The following is a 22138-nucleotide window of genomic DNA, read 5'->3' as shown; positions in this document are numbered from 1 at the left end:
CGAGTCTCTAAACAGGGAACACGGCGCTGGGGCTGCTGTTGACCCCCCGTGATACAGCAGCCCAGCAGAGTCCAAGCTGACCAGAGAGGTGGCTCCCCAGAGAGGCCCAAGACCCGAGGCAACCATACACACAAGGCACTAGAGACCAACTGAGCAGTCACGGAGGTAGCCATACCAAATTGGCAACCACAGCAACATCTTAGTTAGTCAATAGTCTCAAACCGGTGGACTGTGAAACCCTCTGCCACAATGAATAAACATCAAAAAAAGATACCAGAAATACAAAAAATCAAGAAAGTACACCACCAAAAGTTAATAAATCTCAAACTCTAGATCCTATAGAACAAGAAGCCCTTCAAATGACTGACAAGGAATTTCGAGTGATAATTCTAAGGAAACTGAATGAAATACAAGAAAACTCAGCTAGACATCATGATGAAATGAGGAAAAGTATACAGGATCTGAAAGAGGAAATGTACAAGGAAATCAATGTCCTGAAAAAAAATTTAGCAGAACTTACTGAAATGAAGAAGTTATTCAGCGAAATAAAAAACACAACAGAGAGTTTAACCAGCAGGCTTATCGAACTTGAAGAGAGAACCTCTGAACTTGAAGGTGGGCTGTTTGAAATAACACAAGCAGACAAAAAAAAAGAAAAAAGAATCAAAGACATTGTAGAAAATCTGAGAGAGATATCAGACAACCTTAAGCGCTCAAATATCCGAGTCATGGGTATTCCAGAAGGAGAGGAAAATGGAGATTGCATTGAAAACATATTCAACAAATAGTGGCAGAAAACTTCCCAGGTATAGGAAAAATCACAGATCTTCAGATCCAGGAAGCTCAACGATCTCCAAACATATTCAGCCCAAAAAGGCCCTCTCCAAGACATGTTATAGTCAAATTGGCAAAACTCAGAGACAAAGAGAGAATCTTAAAAGCTGCAAAAGAGAAGCGTCAAATCACCTATAAGGGAGCCCCAATCAGGCTAACATCAGACTTTTCATCACAAACCCTAAAAGCTAGAAAGGAATGGGATGATATATTCAAAATACTAAAAGACAAAGATTGCCAGCCAACAATACTCTACCCTGCAAGGCTATCCTTCCAAAATGAAGGGCAAATAGTATATTTCTCAGACAAACAAAAACTGTGGGAGTTCACTACCACACGACCACCCTTACAAGAAATCCTCAAGGGAGTACTGGGTTTGGTTCCTGAAAAATAACTACCACTGCCATAAAAACCCAAGAAAAATCAATACCCACTAGTATAATAAAAATGGCATTCATGAAGAGAAAACAAGCAAACAAAAACGCTATCTACAACCTAAGGAACCAACAAACACAGAAAAGAAACAGTAAATCAGAAAGCAAGGAACAAAAGACACCTAAGACAACCAAACAACCAATAAAATGCTAGGAATAAATCAACACCTTTCAATAACAACTCTTAATGTAAAAGGCTTAAATTCCCCAATCAAAAGACACAGACTGGCTGACTGGATCAAAAAGGAGGACCCAACTGTATGCTGCCTACAAGAGACCCACCTCACCCATAAAGATTCACATAGACTAAGAGTGAAAGGATGGAAAAAGATTTACCATGCAAACAGAAAAGAAAAACGAGCTGGAGTAGCTATTCTTATATCTGACAACACAGACTTTAAACTAAAAACCATAAAAAGAGATAATGAGGGACACTACTTAATGATAAAAGGACTGATGCATCAAGAAGACATAACAATCATAAATATGTACACACCCAATGTTGGAGCAGCCAGATTTATAAAACAAACTCTATTAGACCTAAAGAAGGAAATAGACACTAATACCATAATAGCAGGGGACCTGAACACCCCACTGTCAATATTAGACAGATCATCTAGGCAAAGAATCAGTAGAGAAACACAAGATCTAAAAAATACTCTAGACCAATTGGAATGGGCAGATATCTACAGAACATTCCATCCAACAACCTCAGAATATTCATTCTTCTCATCAGCACATGGATCATTCTCCAGGATAGATCACATATTAGGTCACAAATCAAGTCTCACTAAATTCAAAAAAGTTGGAATGATCCCATGTATTTTCTCAGACCACAATGGATTAAAACTTGAAATTAATAACAAACGAAACTCTGGAAACTATACAAATACAGAAATTAAACAGCATTCTACTTAATGACATATGGGTCCAAGAAGAAATCAAGCAGGAAATCAAAAAATTTATTGAAACTAATGAAAATAATGATACATCATACCAAAACCTGTGGGATACTGCAAAAGCAGTATTAAGGGGGAAATTTATTGCATTAAATGCTCACCTCAGAAGAATGGAAAGATGGCAAGTGAACAACCTAACACTTCACCTTAAAGAACTAGAAAAATAAGAACAATCTAAACCTAAAGTTAGCAGACAGAAAGAAATCATTAAGATCAGAGTAGAACTGAATGAAATTGAAAACCAAAAAACAATTCAAAAGATCAAGGAATCAAAAAGTTGGTTTTTTGAAAAGAGAAATAAAATTGACAAACCATTAGCATGGCTAACAAAAAAAAGAAGAGAGAAGATTCAAATAACAAAAATTAGAAATGAAAAAGGCGATATTACAACTGATTCATCTGAAATACAAGGAATCATTCAAGACTACTATAAACAACTATACGCCAACAAATTTGAAAATCTGGAGGAAATGTATAAATTTCTGGACACACACAAGCTCCCAAAACTGAGCCATGAAGACGTAGAAAATTTGAACAGACCAATAACAACAAAGGAGATTGAAGCTGTTATCAGAAGGCTCCCAACAGAGAAAAGCCCAGGACCAGATGGATTCACAGCAGAATTTTACCAAACATTCAAAGAGGAATTGACACCAATTCTTTACAAACTATTCCAAAAGATTGAAATGGACGCAAATCTCCCAAACTCATTCTATGAAGCAAATATCATCCTGATACCAAAACCAAGTAAAGATATAACCAAAAAAGAAAACTACAGGCCGATATCCTTGATGAATATAGATGCAAAAATCCTCACTAAAATACTAGCAAACAGAATACAGCAACACATATGTAAAATTATTCACCACGGTCAAGTGGGATTCATCCCAGGGATGCAAGGTTGGTTAAACATATGCAAATCAATAAATGTGATACACCATATTAATAAAGTCAAACACAAGGACCATATGACTATCTCTGTAGATGCTGAAAAAGCATTTGATAAAATTCAACACTCATTCATGACAAAGACCGTCTATAAGTTAGGTATAGAGGGAAAGTATCTCAACATAATTAAAGCCATATATGACAAACCCTCTGCCAATATCATCCTGAATGGGGAAAAGCTGAAAGCTTTTCCTTTAAGAACAGGAACTAGACAAGGATGCCCACTCTCACCACTCCTATTCAACATAGTGTTGGAAGTACTAGCCAGAGCAATCAGAGAAGAGAAGGAAATAAAGGGCATCCAGATTGGAAAAGATGAAGTCAAACTGTCCCTGTCTGCAGATGACATGATCCTATATATCGAACAGCCTAAAACCTCTACAAAAAAACTGTTGGAATTGATAAATGATTTCAGCACAGTAGCAGGATACAAAATCAACACACAAAAATCAGTAGCATTTCTTTTCTCCAATAGTGAACATGCAGAACGAGAAATCAAGAAAGCCTGCCCATTTACAATAGCCACCAAAAAAATAAAATACTTAGGAATTGAGTTAACCAAGGAGGTGAAAAATCTCTATCATGAGAACTACAAACCACTGCTGAGAGAAATTAGAGAGGATACAAGAAGATGGAAAGATATCCCATGCTCTTGGATTGGAAGAATCAACATAGTGAAAATGTCCATACTATCCAAAGTGATATACAAATTCAATGCAATCCCAATCAAAATTCCAAAGACATTTTTCTCAGAAATGGAAAGAACTATCCAGACATTTATATGGAATAATAAAAGGCCACGTGTAGCCAAAGCAATGCTGAGCAAAAAAAATAAAGCTGGAGGCATAACACTACCCGACGTTAAGCTATACTACAAAGCTATAATAACCAAAACAGTATGGTACTGGCATAAAAACAGACACACCGATCAATGGAATAGAATAGAGAATCCAGAAATCAACCCATACACTTACTGCCATCTGATCTTTGACAAATGCACCAAGCCTATTCACTGGGGAAGGGACTGCCTCTTCAGCAAATGGTGCTGGGATAACTGGATATCCATATGCAGGAGAATGAAACTAGATCCATACCTCTCACCATATACTAAAATCAACTCAAAATGGATTAAGGATTTAAATATACACCCTGAAACAATAAAACTTCTTAAAGAAAACATAGGAGAAACCCTTCAGGAAATAGGACTGGGCACAGACTTCTTGAATACGACCCCAAAAGCACGGGCAACCAAAGGAAAAATAAACAAATGGGATTATATCAAACTATGAAGCTTCTGCACAGCAAAAGAAACAATTGACAGAGTTAAAAGACAACCAACAGAGTGGGAGAAAATATTTGCAAAATATACCTCTGACAAAGGATTAATATCTAGAATATATAAGGAACTCAAACAACTTTACAAGAAGAAAACAAGCAACCCAATTAAAAAATGGGCAAAAGAGCTAAGTAGGCATTTCTCTAAGGAAGATATACAAATGGCCAACAGACATATGAAAAAATGCTCAACATCACTCAGCATCCGGGAAATGCAAATCAAAACCACACTGAGATACCATCTCACCCCAGTTAGGATGGCTAAAATCCAAAAGACTCTGAACGATAACTGCTGGTGATGTTGCGGAGAAAAAGGAACGCTCATACATTGTTGGTGGGACTGCAAAATGGTGCAGCCTCTATGGAAAATGGTATGGAGGTTCCTCAAACAATTGCAGATAGATCTACCATATGACCCAGCTTTCCCACTGCTGGGAATATACCCAGAGGAATGGAAATAATCAAGTCGAAGGTATACCTATTCCCCAATGTTCATCGCAGCATTCTTTACAAAAGCCAAGAGTTGGAACCAGCCCAAATGTCCATCATCAGATGAGTGGATATGGAAAATGTGGTACATCTACAAAATGGAATACCACTCAGCTATAAAAACGAATGAAATACTGCCATTTGCAACAACATGGATGGACCTTGAGCGAATTATATTAAGTGAAACGAGTCAGGCACAGAAAGAGAAATACCACATGTTCTCACTTATTGGTGGGAGCTAAAAATTAATATATAAATTCACACATACACACACACACACAAAAAAAAAAAAACGGGGGGGAGAAGATATAACAACCACAATTACTTGAAGTTGATACGACAAGCAAACAGAAAGGACATTGTTGGGGGGTAGGGAGGAGAGGGAGGAGGGAGGGAGGTTTTGGTAAGGGGCAACAATAATCAACCACAATGTATTTCGACAAAATAAAAGTTAAAAAAAAAAAAAAGAATTTCCATTTCTCTGCTTACATTATCCATCTGTTCTTGCATGTTGCCTACTTTTTCCATTAAAGTCCTTAGCATATTAATCATAGTTATTTCAAATTCATGATAAATCTGACATCCCTGTCTGATAAATCTGACACCCCTGTCATCCTCTGGATCTGGTTCTGACGCCTGATCTGTCATTCAAAGTGTTTTTTGCCTTTTAGTGTGCCTTGCAATTATTGAAAGGCAGACATGATACACTGGGTAAAGGGAACTATGGTAAATAGGCCTTTAGTAATGTAGTGTTAAGACACAGTAGAAGGGAAAGCATTCTATAGTTCTATGATTTGATCTCAGTCTTTTTAGTGAGCTTGTGCCCCAGGGATGTGAATTTCACATTCTCAGATTTTTCTTTTCTTCACTTCCCTTGGGTGGTACAGGATGGCTAGAGGGGGATGGAATTGAGTATTTCCCTTTCCCTAAGTTGGTTAAGCTCTGGTTAAAAAAAAAAAAAAAAAAAAAAAAATCCCTGTAAGTTAGGCACTGGTAAAATAGTTCCTCTTGAGAGCAAGCCTTGTTAAAAAGAACAGGATGCTCTGGCATATTTCAAAATGGTTACTTTTCCACTCCCCCTGCAGGAAGCAGTGGGGGATTTTTTTTCTCCAATTTTCACTGGGAGAACTCATGGAGATAAAACTTACAAAAGTATGAGAGCCCCCTATGACTGGATCCCCCTAGAGTTTTTAACTCTGGGACTAACCTACAATGAGGCTCCAGCAATTTATCAATTTATCAAAAAAAAAATTTCATGTTTTTCTACCCCAGTAATTGTTCTCACAAAAAAAGTGGGTTTCTACTCTGGTAAGTTGTGATTCTCTGAATCCACCTATCAGTCTCTCTACTTTTGGGGCAGCGTTTTCCCTGTGACCTCACTTCTTTTACAGATCTAAGAAGAGTTGGTATTTCTTAGTTTGTTCAGCTTTTTACCTGTTGTTAGGATGGACTGATGATTTTTTTTTACATCAGACCAAAAACCAGAAGTCCTATTACTGTTAAACAAGGTGCTACAAAAATGTAAGTGTCTTTTCCCAGAAGACAGACAATATATTTGCAATAGGGAAAAGAAAATTAACTCTCTGCTAAAAGCTCTTTATTCCCACTAGAAATTTCTCGCTGCGTTCTAAGCAGAAGTACTGGCATATACACAGCATGGAATCAAGAAAGAGGACAGTTCTTCTAAAGAACTACAAATGTTCCACAAGATTGGTATGAGACTTGTGTGGCAGAAGAGCAGGAAACAAGAAGGGAAATGTAAGAAGAAATAGGTTATTCGGGGCCTGACGGGCCTAGCTAAAAAATTTTGGTTTTATCCATTTCTTAGCCCTTGATAATTTTTAAATAGAATGACATTTATTTGTTTATAACCCACCTCATTCAAAAATTATTAGAGGTAGAAAGGAAATGGCATTGATTGATATATGTTTTGGAAAGATCACTAAGGGGGCATTAGTTTAGACGTGCATTAGATTTGGGGACCTGGCATCAAGGAAATCAGATGGAGGCTCTTTCAGTAACCCTGTGAGAAATGATGAGAGCCTGAACGAAGAAGCAGCAGTGAGGAGAGAAAGGGCACAAGATGTGAAAGATAGTCAGGGCTGGTGACAGACTGAATGCACAGATCAGGGAATGGGTGAAGTTGTGACTCCCAGATTTATGGCTAGAGCAAGGAGGTGGAGGGTGTGACCACACAGAGACAGAAGGAACAGTCCATTTAGATAGAAAATACAACAAGATGAGTTTTAGGCAAGCTGAGTTTGATATGACTGAGATATCCTAACGGAGTCAGATATCTAGCAAGCAGCTGTATGCCCAAGCCCGGAGTTTAAGCAAGCCATCCTAATTTGAGGTAATAATCTGGTAGTTATCCTTACATATATAGAAGTTAAAAGCCACAGAGCAGATGAGAGAGTGGAGTGAAAGGGGGAAAAGACTTTGGACAGAACCTTTGAGATCATCAACCCTTAAGGTGTGTATTCAGGAAAAGAGCCATGAAAAATATTGAAAACACACACAAGGAGGAGAGTACTGTGTCTGGTAGAGCTAGTTTAACAAAATTCAGCATCTACAACAATCAGAGTTTAAGAGTAAACGGCCAAATACTCCATTCTCCCTCTCTCTACTCTCTGGCCCACTCCAGTCTTTTTATTTATTTATTTATTTATCTTTGCTGGCTGATACAGGGATCCAACCGACACCCTGGTGTTATCAGCACCACGCTGTAACCAACTGTGCTAACTGGCCAGCTCCTGGCCCATTCTTTAAACACATCAAATGAGTCCAGGTTCAGGAGACTTTGCTCCCCCCATCCCCTCCTTGCAAAGTTCTCTCCCCATTTCCTCTTTTTTTTTTTTTTTTTTTGTCTTTTTCGTGACCGGCACTCAGCCAGTGAGTGCACCCGCCATTCCTATATAGGATCCGAACCCGCGGCGGAAGCGTCGCCGCGCTGCTAGCGCAGCACGCTACCGACTGCGCCACGGGCTCGGCCCTCCCCATTTCCTCTTGAGCGTCCCCTTCCCCCCCACCCCCACCCCCACCCCGCTGATGGAATTGGAGCTTGGGAAGTTTCCAGAATGGGCTCCCCTCCTTTGTGCCCCTTTACCACTAATCTTACAGCTCAGTTTCCTCTCTCAATGGCAAGTCCCTTGAAGGGTTGAATCTTACTCATCCTCCTGTACCCAAGTGCACATGAAGTGTGCAGAAGGGAAGGAAACATTTGCCCATGGAGCACAAAACTGGTGCAGGCCTGTCACTGCTTCTGACGTGCAAACAGTGAGATTCCCGCTTCCTCGCCTTCCATCTCTCTAATACGTAAACCTTATCTACAATCACTGGCCTAAAATTGTCGGACAAAGATGTTTTGCAGCGAGTCTGTCGGATTAGCCACGAAGCCGGTGCCATCTAGCCTTGCCGGAATCCATCCACTCTCACGGGCAACACCACCCGGGGGCTCACCAGACCTCGGCCCGCGCCTTGCGCGTGGAGCCCCCGGAAGCCCCGCCCCACGCCCCGCCCTCCACCTCCTCCCCGGTGTCGGCGGGGCGGGACCACGCGCACGCCCCGCCCACGCCCCCATTCCCGCGCGGCTTCCCCGGACTTCGCCCCAAGCTGACCAGAACCCGTCGACATGGCGCCCCAGGTATCTGCATCTGCACGGCGGGCCCGGAGTCCGGGGAAGGGAGGGCATGGGGTGGAACCAGGACGCTCGCCTCGGGGAGCTCCGGGACCCGGCTGTCGGAGCGCAAACGGAGCCTCCGGAGAGAGGCTCAGCGGGGAGGAAGAGGAGGGAGCTTTGTTTTGCTGTTTCTGGGATCGCCTCAGCGGGGTGGGGGTGGGGAGAACCGGAGAGTTGGGGGCTGGAGCGGTACGGTCGGTGCCTTCTTGGAAATGGCTTAGGAGCAGCCACGCATTGCTCTGTACGTGAAATTAAGTACCTTGCTCGGGGTCGTGATTGCAGATGGCGAAGCTGCAGCTGGAGCCCGTGCTCCTAACTCCGAGGTTGTTTGCGTTTCGTGATTGTAATTCATGATTGAGCCCACGCTGAGTTACTGTGCCAACAAGACGTGTGTTTTGGGAAGACTCCTCGGTGCCTTTCATAACATTTTTGAGCGCTTAGGCACGCAGAGATTTATATTCTTCCCTAATCCTCACATAACACTTCCGCGAGATATCTTCCCTATTTTACCCCAATTGAGGATTAAGAGGATGCTGGTGATTAGTGGTCACGCCAAGGATAGTGAGTTGGGATTCTGACCCAGGTGTGTACAAATACCAAATACCGTGAATAATCAGTGTAAAGTTGCTGATTGTTTTAATGCTTTGCAAGCTTAAGACATTTTTCTAGAAAGATAAATGACCTTAAATGTTGGAGTTTAAAAGATGATAAACTCTGAACGATCTTTCAGACTTAACTAATTAGCAGTTTTTCCTTTTTACCAAATGTCGTTATTCAAAGAAGATGAAAAATTATAATTCTTATTATAGTTCAGATGTTGAAATAAGGCAGTTTCCCATTTAGAGTGGGACTTTGTTTTGCTTAGAATTGTCATTGAAAGGAAAAGGTTAAGGTCCTTACAGGGGATTAGATTCTGGATGAATTTTTCTTTTTGCTTTGGCTCTCTGGGTTAATTAACCTCGTTGTTAGTATTCTGGTTTTGACCTTTGGAATTTTGTTTTGCGGTTTATGGTACATTGAGGTGAAAAAAGATTCTAATCCAGTGTCTGAATTTTTTGTACTATCAGATTTAATATCTACATTTTAATTTTAAAAGCAATCATTTCCAACCTCACCAGTTTACACAGGCCACATCTTATATATTTATATAGTTCACCTCTCCTTTTCCTCAGCTCTCTGTTCTATTGCTATTAATAATTACTGACTTATTTATGCAAAGCTATACTGTACTAAGTACTGTACTAGGGACTTCATATTCATTCTCATTCACTCCTCACAATCACCCTGTAACTGTGTTTTATCACCATTTGTAACTGCCTATTCCTCATCCTTCGGTATCCCAATTAAAAGTGATGCTTTCCCAAACCTACCAACCAAAGCTATACTTTTTCCCCACTTTTTGCTTTCTGTAGCAGTTTGTGCCTGCCTCTTTAAATCTCACTTTTAGTGATTCTTTCAGTTTTGTCAACAAATTTCTGTCAACAAATTTCTGTCAACAAATTTATGGAAACTAACTAAAACCTTCCTCATTATGCTTGATTCTCTGGTAGTAGAGGGGTGTGTACTGACTATAACCTCTAAGGCATCTCTGTGCTGTAGATACATAATACGAGTCACATTTGTAATTTTAAATTTTCCAGTAGCCACATTAAAAAGTAAAAAGGGGACTGGCCAGTTAGCTCAGTTGGTTAGAGTGCATCCTTATAACACCAAGGTCACAGCTTCGGACCCCATACGGGCCAGCTGCCAAAAAATAAAAAAGTAAAAAGGAACAATTGAAATTAATTTTAATAGTATATTTAATCCAGTATTCAAAATACTATTTCAACATGTAATGAATATTTTTAAATATATTAATGCAATATTTTTACTTTTTCTCTACTAGGTTTTCAAAATCCATATATGTTTTAACTTAGAGCATATGTTAGCATACTGGCCATTTTTCAAGTGCTTAATAGCCACACATAGCAAGTGGCTACTATATTGGACACTTATAAGGGATATAGTTTTTTTTTTAAGTTCTCTTCTGTTACTCCTTATTCTCCTTCCCACCTTGCAGTTTCACACTAAACTGTTGCTATTTGAACTAGCCTAAGCAAAAGAATTTCATGTTAAGCATACAAATTCCTTGGACTCCATGCCAGACCTACTGAATCAGATTCCTTTGGAACCTGTGTTCTTAATGTGCTCTTACTTATGCATTGTAAAGGATCATTAAATATTTGATGAATAAAACTATTTAACCAAAAGAGGCTTTTATATCTGACCAGATGATCATCTAAGTTAAATCTTTTTTGTGTGTATATTATTTTAATGAAATCTAAAAACAATTTTCTTTATCACTTAGAGGTAATGTTTCTTTGTGAATCTGTGATATACTCTGTAAGATTAGCATTCATTATTATCTAAGTTGACTATTAAGTAGTTATTAGTTTAGGAGGATAAACCACTTACTCTCTTTTTTTCCCATTTCAGGTTATCAAGTGCAAGGCTGCAGTTGCCTGGGAGGCTGGAAAGCCTCTCTCCATAGAGGAGATAGAAGTGGCACCCCCAAAGGCTCATGAAGTTCGAATTAAGGTAATGATACATTTAAGGTACTGGAAAAAAAGAGTTACAATTAGGTCTCTGGATAGGTGAGTAGACCTGAGGTCTTAAGAGGATAAATCCCAAAGGACAGTGTCAAGGAGAAGGGATTAAAAGTTATCTGACCTTAGAATCACAACATCCTCCTCTTATCCCTCTCACCTTTGCAGCACTCCTCTCCATCTGTTTAGCTTTGATCCAGCAATTCCCATGGATCACTAGATTACTGCAATTTATCTTCTGTACTTTGAGTTTAAGATGACTTTGTAGGATGCTCTGCTTTTTGCTGATCCCTTAACTTAAAGTGTATGGTGACATGTTAGAAACAGAAAAAGAAGAAATGGTCTTCAGTTTTGTTAGAATAGACCTCAAATAAGATTTAGGAAGAGATTCCTGATTGACTGGAACAAGAAGCAAGTGAAATTTGCTTGCCTAGAGAGCTTTAAAATGTACTGACCCTGGCGGACAAGGCCAGGGGTTCATTATTCCAGGACTTCTCAACCTCTGCTGTGGCTGAGAAATGAAGTTACCCCTGGAGAGGTATTTTGCACAAGCCAGCCAACTGGAGAGATCGTTAAAGCCTTGACATTTATAAACCTTCATATTTTTAGTATTCTGTTCTCCACTTGTTTTAATATAAACTTAACACTGTAAAGTAGTGACCATTAAATAAAACTAACATTCTGGGAAAATGTTGTATTCTAGCAAAAGAGTCACAGCTCTTTTTTGCTGTGATATTGTTTACTTCCCCCATCCCTCTTCCAAACACACACCACACATACTGGCTCATCCTCCCAAGGATCACACATATCAGGTGGAGAAGCCCAGCACCAAATAACTTTTTTAGGTCCTTTTCAACCAGACCCAGGAATCTGAAATCTTATAATAGTTTGTATGTTTTTCTTCGAGTTCAGAAATTAAGCTGATTGTGATATTGCCACTGACGAAGAAAATGTTTGTCTTGGATATGCTAAGATGAGCTGTATGGGGCACAGTGAGTTCAGCTGTCTTCCTTGGGAAACTGCTGGTAGATAGCAAAGAATGTTACATTGTAAGTGGGTATATAGGCCAGAAGCAGAGAAGCATAAATACATACACTCCAAGACTTTGCCTTCGGCCCCATGGTGGTTTGGAAAGGTGAGATACTTGAAAGCCAGAAAGATAGGGATAAAGGGCTTATTTAAGTAAAAATTGCATGTGGTTGCTAAAAAGGGAGTTGGTTCCACTGCAGGCTCTGAGTTTTGGCCCAGACTCAAGCGAACTGGCATATTTCAGAAATAGTCAGTGCCTTTTTACACATCACATTTCCCAGCAGTCATGAGGAGGCCAGCAGTGAGATGGGCTTCACCTGTTTTGCGCACATACCTGAGGGCCCAGTGCCTTTAAAATCACCTTGTTTACTTTCTCTTTCTAACCTACACTGAAAAGGAGAATAGATGTGGTACATTTATATGCATATTTCATTGCATATAAATGTACCATTACTTTTATGTACAACTAAAAAAATCCCAATTTCTAATTATTAAGATGCCATGGATTGTAAGCACATGTTGGTTTTAGGGAGGTTACAATATGAGAGAAATGTATCTTAGAATCAATGAAATATGGTATGAAAGTAAAATGCCTTTTCCTTTGCTTTGTACCTCACTCTGAATTGCATGCACACACACTTAAATGCTCTTTATTTTAATATCCTGCTAGATTATTGCCACTGCGGTTTGCCACACCGATGCCTATACCCTGAGTGGAGCTGATCCTGAGGGGTGTTTTCCAGTGATCTTGGGACATGAAGGTGCTGGAATTGTGGAAAGTGTTGGTGAAGGAGTTACTAGGCTGAAAGCAGGTAAGGACAGTTGTTGGGAAAATATAGGAAAATGGTCAGGGCCCCTCAGATGTTCAGAATCTTGCCAAGCATTTGATGTAAATATGCATGTACACCCAGGTGTTCCTTGGCTATTGTCTAATGTAATTGCTCATGTGTACCCAGGTGTCCTGGGTTATGACTTAAGTATAAAGGACCAGTGGCTCTGATCCAAGCTGCCCCCCGCCCCTGGATGCCCCGGGGGTCCACGGGGATGCCGCTACCGCTGCTGGAGGCTGTTGCTGCTGCTGAGGACTGAACTCGTGTCATCTGCCAACAGCTCCCGGGATCTTTCCCAATTATCTAGCATGGACCTGCATATGAGGGGTTTGGTGACACAATCTGTACAATGGGTCTGACGGGTTTGAGCCCTAGCCCTGACAATACAGATGGAAACTTAGTATAACTAAAATAACGAAACATTTCAGCTTTAGTTGTGATTTGCCTTACTTGACAACTGGTGTAGTCATGGAGCCTTACAACAGTATTTGAACCACTTTGATGCTTTTGGCTTATTTCTGTAGGGAAATTATTTCTCAGATAAAATATACAGGTTATTTATGAACAGGTTATCACCTAAGTAAGTTGTCAAGATTGATTTTATTCCTTATATGGAAAACACAAATATTTGGATTTTTTTTTCTCTCTGATTTTGCAAGCTCCTGTTTGTCTGAAGTTAAGTATATTTCCAAGGCCACTTTTAGAGAATACATCAGTGAGTCAGTATCTGAAGCACGTGATCTCCTTGTTCTCCCGTTATTGTTCTAAGAGTTTCAATTAGATGAAAAACTTTGAGTGCTGGCCGGCTAGTTCAGTTATAATACCAAGGTCAAGGATTCAGATCCCCATACTGGCCAGCTACAAAGAAAAAAAAATTTTCTGGAACATACTTTTTGTATGGTCAGGCAGTGTCTTAATGATGTTATGTAGGTAAAGTTCTAAGCCTTGAAATTGTTGACTTTTCAAAGCCACGTGAGTTGACAGGAATGAGAATTTGTAAGGGCTAATGTATCCATTTAGGAACAAATGTACCGTATTCAGAATAATGTTGCATTTGTTTCCCAGGTGATACTGTCATCCCACTTTACATCCCACAGTGTGGAGAATGCAAATTTTGTCTAAATCCTAAAACCAACCTTTGCCAGAAGATAAGGTTAGTGTCTTTTTATTTTGTTCTTAAAACAAGAGGTCATATTAATACTGATAATAAGTAATTGTGTGGCAATTTATACAGAACATTTTATGTAAATTATTTAATCCCATCTTTATAGCAACCTCAGTATCATTATTAGTATCCCTATTTTCATAGGAGAAAATTAAGACTCAGAAATTAAGGGACTTTCCCAGTATCACCAGCCATTAAGATGTAAAAGAGAATTTTTGAACCCATTCTCTTTCCGTAACACTGGGCTAAATTTGCCAAAATATGTAGAAAGGGAAAACATGCTTGTGAGATTAAATGAAATCATTTTTATGAGCCATTTTATTATTCATTAAATCAAAGTAATAAAATTTACCTTGTAAGGTTATTAAGGAGAACCACTTCACTCAGAAAAGGCGGTTATTTTTATTATATTAAGGTAACAGCACTTCTTTGAGGCAATTTAAGATCCCCTTGTATTCCCTTTTTTTGTTTTTTTGTTGTTGTTGAAGTAGAATATACTTCATAAATAAAGTACTTAAATAATAAAGTACTTAAGGTATTCATATCTTAAGTGTATAGCTCAATGAATCTTTATGCATATACAGACCTGATGATTAGAACTGTCACCTAGATCAAGATAGAGAACCCTGCCAGCAGCCCCCAAGTCCCTCCTGCCACTTCCAAGTCAGCACCCACCCTTTTCAGTGGTAACCACTATTCTGATTCCTTTCACTATAGAACTTTGTATGAATAGAATCATGCTGTGTGTGCTCTTTTTTTAGGTTTATTTTATTCATAATATGTATGAGATATATCCAAGTTGGGTGTGCTTTAGTCATTCTTTTTTGTTTCTCTGTCACATTCCATTCCAAATACCACTATTTATTCATTCTCCAGTTGATGTACATTTACGTGTACATCAGGTTGCTCCCAGTTTGGGGCTGTTATGATCAGTGCTGTTAGGAACATTCTTATACATATCTTTTGATGGGTATAGCATTACTTTCTCTTGGGTATTTTCCTGGGATTGTGTTTGCTGAGTCATAGAACACACATCTAAAGCTCTCCAAAATGATTGTGCCATTTTACACTCCACTAGTAGTGTATGGGAGATCCGTTTGTTCTTGCATTTATTTCCTAATGCCATTAATAAAATTAGTTTATATTTTTGGAAAACAAAATTTCATTTATTTTATAACGTAAATCCAGTTACTTTTGGCAAAGCTAGAGCCAAAACAAAAAAAATCTAGTCATTTTAAAAGGGAATTTCAAACACAGTCTGAAAAATTTTTAACACATCAATTGTAATAATGATGATGGGCTTTTTGTGACTAACCTTTCAGAATAATAAGCCTTTTGAAAGCATAAAATACATCCTACATCACCTTTTGTTCAAGAAACTTGCCTGGAACAGAGAGATTTCTCACATTAAAGAGGGCTAAACAAACTTAGGTTGGTCTCATAAAGATATAACAATTATTTTGGTGGGGTTTTGTCACCTCTTTGTTTCTGGTCATATTTTTGTTTTTCTCTTAACAGAAACGTGAATCTAGAAGTAGTTTATTTTCTCTTTGTGTTTTCCTTCAGATAGATGGATATATATATTCCAATGGATTTATCTGAGTGTACATCAAATTATAGCATTTATTTTATTAAAAATAACAAATATGTACTAAACATTCACTCTGTACCAGACACAATGCTAACACTATACATAACATCTCATTTGATTTTTATGACAATTTATAGGGAGGATGCTATTATTTCTCTGCATTGTCCAGTGAGGAAACGAAGGCACAAAAGTAATTAACTTCCCTGAGATCACACAGGCTTTGAACCAATGTGGGATTCATACTCCCAAGCAAGATGTTAATTATATCACCTATCTCTGTAGAATATCAAAAGTAATTTGTTACCATTTATTGTATTTGTCACCTTTGTGAGGTCTTTGGGTTTTTGGTCTATTGGCGTTAACTATGCAGGGAAAACAAAGTGAAGAGCAAATATAACTTGACTGTTACACTTTTCAGTGTAAAGGCCTTCTGAAAGACCTAAAGCCAGTTTGGACATCTGTTTTTATCAGCTGATCTGGATAATTGTTTGTAATTTCTACTTGTGTAGATGCTGGTTTGGGCTTTATCCTTTATGAAGTTGTATCTGCTCACAAAGTATTATGATGGCATTTTAAAATAATTTTATCTGATCCATAAGTTGGACCTCTTAAAATGAGTTCAGTACCCTGACAGTAAGATCCAGAAGGATATTAAATGTTGGAAAAGATGGGTTAAGATTATAAATGTCTTTATAAATTTCCCTAATAAGCCATTGCTGAAAGGTGCTAAATTATTAATGAATACATTAGAAATTAGACTTTTTGTCTTAGCATACTTTTTGAATATTGACTGGTCATCATTTTAAAAACTGATTTCTTTCTCCTATGGGTTTTTTGTTTGTTTGTTTGTTTTTTGTTTTTTTATATAAAAATGACCGGTAAGGGGATCTTAACCCTTGACTGGGTGTTGTCAGCACCACGCTCTCCAAAGTGAGCTAACCGGCCATCCCTGCGTAGGGATCTGAACCCGTGGCCTTGGTGTTATCCGCACCACACTCTCCCAAGTGAGCCATGGGCCAACCCCTCTCCTATGGGTTTTAAGAAACCTGATTCCACCCTGCCCTTTTCCGTTTTTATTTTCTTTAGAATCACTCAAGGGAAAGGATTAATGCCAGATGGTACCAGCAGATTTACTTGCAAAGGAAAGACAATTTTACATTACATGGGAACCAGCACATTTTCTGAATACACAGTTGTGGCTGATATCTCTGTTGCCAAAATAGATCCTTTAGCACCTCTGGATAAAGTCTGCCTTCTGGGTTGTGGCATTTCAACTGGTTATGGTGCTGCTGTGAACACTGCCAAGGTAAGAGATTGGCCTGGGTTTTAGCCTTCTAATTCAACAAAGCTTTGCTGGATTGGTGAAATTGGCTTGATATGTAAGAAACCTAATGATTTCTTGACTCTTGTGGAGTGAGTACTTCATAAACTGTCTTTACTGTCAGGTGGAGCCTGGCTCTACTTGTGCCGTCTTTGGCCTAGGAGGAGTTGGATTGGCGGTTATTATGGGCTGTAAAGTGGCTGGTGCATCCCGGATCATTGGTGTGGATATCAATAAAGAGAAATTTGCAAAGGCCAAAGAGTTTGGAGCCTCTGAGTGTATTAACCCCCAGGACTTCAGTAAACCCATCCAGGAAGTGCTCATTGAGATGACTGATGGAGGAGTGGACTTCTCCTTTGAGTGTATTGGCAATGTGAAGGTCATGGTGAGTGTGCTTGACTTCATTCCTTTATTGTGTGTGGAACAGCTTTTTTTTTTTTTTTTTTTAAAGGCAGTTTCTTTAATTAAGGTTAAAAGTTGTTTTGTCTTTGCAAAGAAAAGGTCTCTTGATAAATGGAGGAAGAGAAAATAACTACTTGAACTACAAATGGGAAATGATGTAAGAATGGCTTGGGGAAAGATGAAAATGTTTCTTTGCCTTTCAGTGAATGCTGAACGTATGTCTTATTGAATGAAAAGGCAGAAAAATGTAGTTGTAGAGAGCATGGGCTTTGGAATTAGATGTACATTCACTTAGTAACAAGTGACCTTGAGCAAACGACTTCTCTAAACCTCAGTTTCCTCATCTGTAAAATGCGTAGTAACATCACCTACTTGACACTAAGTAGACACTGAGTAAAAGTATTACTGTTATTTCTCCTACCTGCTTCCTTTTTTAAAGTCTTCAGAATTTTGAGCTATGATTTACTTTCAAAAACAGAAAGCAAATAAAAGCTTCACATTCTTTCAATTCATGTTAATATTTAGCCAGGTTAATAATTTTTCAAAAAATCTGTCAAAATTTAATTGTTCAACAAAATTAAACTTACTAAACATTGTTTCATCATTTTGTTGTCGCTTATTTAAAAAGCTCTGTGCCACCACTCCCCTCCCCTGCTAGAAGTTTCTGGGGAAGCAGTTATTCTCAGCAGACTGCACTGACTTCTGTGATTTGGTCATATCTCTGTGCCTGCAGAGAGCAGCACTTGAGGCATGCCACAAAGGCTGGGGCGTCAGCGTGGTGGTTGGAGTAGCTGCCTCAGGTGAAGAAATTGCCACTCGTCCATTCCAGCTGGTAACCGGTCGCACGTGGAAAGGCACTGCCTTTGGAGGTAATTTGATGGATGCGTGATTACATTTTCTTTTGTTATTTCTATTGACGGATTTTCAGTGCCAGGCGAATTTTCTTGTATTAAGAATCTTCATGGGCTACCTTCTGATTGTAAGTTGTTGCATGCAAGGTTTCGTACTCAATCAGTATTTACCCCTGGGGCTGGGAAGATGCTCAGCTTCTCTTGAAGCACATGGCCACTTGTCACACACTCTTAGAAAAATTTTTTAAATCAGTATTCTGTTAATGAGGAGGTAGTTGTGGGTAGTATGGGGGTGAGAAGTTGGTAAACAGAAAGCAGTGTCAGCCTCTCTGTGTTTCATGTGTGGACTTAAGTAAGTTGTAAAATTCTTTACTCACTTTTTCAGAGTACAGTGATCACTGGATGTGATCATACCTCTGTCTGAATGGTACTGTGTATTAGTCTGTTTCTGTTACTTATAACAAAATACCTGGACCTGGGTAATTTATAAAGAAACAGTATATACTGTTAACTGTTTTGGAGGCTGGGAAGTCCAATGTCCAGGGAACACATCTGGTGAGATCTTTCTTTGGTAGTGACACAGGGTATCACATTGAGAAATGGTGGAGTAGAGAGAGAGAACCTCTGATGTGCTCTTCTTTTAAAGCCTTCAGAACCACACACATGACCACCATTAAACCATCTACTTAACCACTTCTTCAAGGCCCCACCTTTCATTTACCATAATAGGATTTCCCACCCTCTTAACACTGTCACACTGGAACCAATCCTCTAATTCATAAAACTTGGGGGACACAATTCAATCCATATCATACTGATTTCATCAGTAGTCAATACTGAAAATATTAAATTAAACAAAAACCTTATAACAAAATTGAAAAGATACCAGACTGATCATTTTTCCCTTGTGTGATTCTAGAAATTGCTTGGTTGTTTGGGGTTGCCAAACTACCAGTAGAATGCTTGGAAACGGTTTCCATATTTTTCATGGCTGCTCAGTTAGAGAAAAGATATCAAACATGTTTGTATAACCCAACTATTGTGAATGAATGAAATCTTAAGTTTTTATATGATTTTAAAATATGTATTTATCACCATACTCTTAGAAAAAAAATCACGAGTTTTGAGTGATCTGTGTTTAACAAAGTGTCTAGGGTCCCCTACCTCATATTATGCCAGCTTTTTTGAAGTCCGAAATAAAAGATTTGGAAAGTATGCTAAAATGAGGGGTTTGACCAAAGTTTTCCTTCTTTATATTACAGAATGTGCCTTAGAAAATGTCAGTCTGATTAACTCTCCTTTCCAAAGCCCTAGATGCATGTCACAGCTGAGTATCTTGGAACAGACTTTTAAGCTACACATGGTACTTGGGGGCATCATCTCAGGGTCCATAGCTGTATATGAAAGGGCACCTAAGTCTGGGTGACTGAGCCAGGGAGTCTTGATAGTGACTTCCAACTGAAGCCCCATCCTAGCACATGCTGGTTGGGAAATCACCTGGAGCATTGGGTCCCCTTGTGATGCTAAAATATGACCCAAAGATGTAAATAGGAGTTTTGGATAGAGAATAGGGGTGGCTGTACTTGCCTCAGTTACCAGGAAATGTAAAGGAGGAAGAAAAACTCCGCACAATTTGTGGGGGGAAAATAATTGGCAGAGGATATAAGGGAGATTTGGAAAAGGCTCAAATGAAGTTTGAAATGTGGTCCAAAGCACTCTTAAAAGGTGGGAAGACTTCTTTGTGGATTTATTGGCTTCTTTTGATACAGCTGAGAAATTGAAGCATCTAATTTTATTTAAAACTTTACCATTTAGCGAAAGATTTCCTCCTTTGTTTTTCAATTTCATGGTTTTCTGTGTTGAGATGCTATCCCTATTTCATTGTTGAATTTAAAAGCAAGGAAATAAAGTCATGTATTACATTAGTTCTTTTCTTCCTCAAATACCATGATTACAGAAGTCTTTGCCATTGTGGACCTAACTAAGCTTGTTGCTAAGACTTCAGAGTACTATTGTGAGTAGTTTAGTCACAGTTGGCCAGGACCTTAATGAGACTTTAGTAGATCTTAATACTGAAAAAAAATACTCAAAGATATTTACTTTGTTCTTAACTAAAGGTGTGTGTCAAATTCTTCCTCTTCTCCATTCTAATTTTGGAGGTTTTCATCCCTCCTTACCTTGTCAGAAAGTTCATTCTCTTAAATGTCTTTGTGTCACCCACTAAGTAACAAGCATACTGTAGAAATTTGTTGAATAAATAGATGTATGATTTATTTTAGGATGGAAAAGTGTAGAAAGTGTCCCGAAGTTGGTGTCTGAATATATGTCCAAAAAAATAAAAGTTGACGAATTTGTGACTCACAATCTGCCTTTTGACCAAATTAACAAAGCCTTTGAACTGATGCATTCAGGGAAGAGGTAAGCTTTTTCTTTAGCTATATATTATAGAATGGTAATAGTGATTTGGGGTTTATGGGGTGGGAGGATCAAAAATAATACAATTTTAGTAGTCTTAAAAGAAAAAGTATTAAAAACTTATGTTTATTGCTTTCATCTCTTACAGCATTCGAACTGTGGTAAAGATTTAAATTCAAAAGAGAAAAATATGTCCATCCTGTACCTAAGTCTTGTGATCTGATGGGAGCAGCTCTTCCAAGTTCACAACCTCTTAGACCGTCAGTAACTACTCTAGACATAGCATTATGTGTGTAATTCATAAATCTCTCTAATCAAGGACAAGGCTAATACAGTCATAAATGTTTTCTGAACTCTCCTTCACATAAGTAATTGCTAGCTCATTAAAGAATATTTTAACATAATAAAAGCAATTTCTGCATTTGTGTGGAAGCTGTCATCTCTGTTTTAAGCTGTATGCGTTCTTGTGGTTCCTCTCCCCGTTATCTTCATTCTGTAAAGGAAAGGTGGAAGACGCAGGGCAGTGGTGTCTGAGCCTCCTCTGCTGACAACCTCAGGAACATTCACTTCACTTTTAAGGTCTTGTGCCCACTGATTAAAGAACAGATTTCTGAAGCCATCAGTGACAGTTAATCAGAACCCAAGTTGGCTTCTGTGAGATTATCTTCTTGAGGGCAGACACCATCCCTTTTACATACTTACACTCCCAGCGCCTAGTTTGGCATCTGGCCAGCAGGGGGCACTGAAATTCATCATTGAGACAACCTTCCATGCTTAAGCAAGTGTGTGGTGGTGGCAGCTGTATGAACCATTTCAAGCATATGAAACATAGAGGGAATTAGATACTAAATATCCAAGTTCCCAGTCCCTACTTTTGTAACATATTTTGCCACTTCCAGATCACATTCCCTTTCTTCCTCCTCTAGTTATTTACCATCCAGAATTGTTTCACTCCTATGCCTCTGTGTGTGTGTGTGTGTGTGTGTGTGTGTGTGTGTGTGTGTGCGCATGTGTTTGTGTGTACCATCCAGAATTGTTTCACTCCTATGCCTGTGTGTGTGTGTGTGTGTGTGTGTGTGTGTGTGTGTGTGTGTGTGCGCGCGCATGTGTTTGTGTATCCCTAAACCCTCTAGACTTCAGTATTGTTTTGCATGTTTTTAAACCTTATATGAGGGTATGTCAAAAAGTCCATGGAGAGATTCATATTATCTTCTGTTTTTCCATGAACTTTTTAAAGTACCTCAAATTATCTTGTTCTGCAGCTTTCTGTT

At 38.8% G+C, this 22138-nt stretch overlaps 1 protein-coding gene across 1 annotated transcript; it reads left to right on the top strand.

Moving 5' to 3' along the window:
- The first annotated feature begins 8568 nt into the window (after nucleotides 1–8568).
- Nucleotides 8569–21288, top strand: LOC134385972 (alcohol dehydrogenase class-3). The gene is made up of 9 exons (XM_063107804.1): nucleotides 8569–8642; nucleotides 11154–11255; nucleotides 12963–13104; nucleotides 14188–14275; nucleotides 16965–17184; nucleotides 17324–17584; nucleotides 18335–18470; nucleotides 20732–20870; nucleotides 21016–21288. Exons 1-9 carry the CDS (start codon nucleotides 8631–8633, stop codon nucleotides 21038–21040), a joined length of 1125 nt encoding a protein of 374 aa, XP_062963874.1. The 5' UTR covers nucleotides 8569–8630; the 3' UTR covers nucleotides 21041–21288.
- The last annotated feature ends 850 nt before the right edge of the window (nucleotides 21289–22138 follow it).

Source organism: Cynocephalus volans, chromosome 9 (genome assembly GCF_027409185.1).
Source record: "Cynocephalus volans isolate mCynVol1 chromosome 9, mCynVol1.pri, whole genome shotgun sequence".
NCBI classification, from domain to species: domain Eukaryota; kingdom Metazoa; phylum Chordata; class Mammalia; order Dermoptera; family Cynocephalidae; genus Cynocephalus; species Cynocephalus volans.
The sequence above is the reverse complement of the archived record's forward strand: the minus strand, read 5'-3'. Positions and strand labels throughout refer to the sequence as shown.

Coding starts and splice junctions, on each gene's coding strand:
- LOC134385972 (XM_063107804.1), top strand. Junction 13,105..14,187: donor AGTTACTAGGCTGAAAGCAG/GTAAGGACAGTT, acceptor TTTGTTTCCCAG/GTGATACTGTCATCCCACTT. Junction 20,871..21,015: donor CTGATGCATTCAGGGAAGAG/GTAAGCTTTTTC, acceptor CATCTCTTACAG/CATTCGAACTGTGGTAAAGA.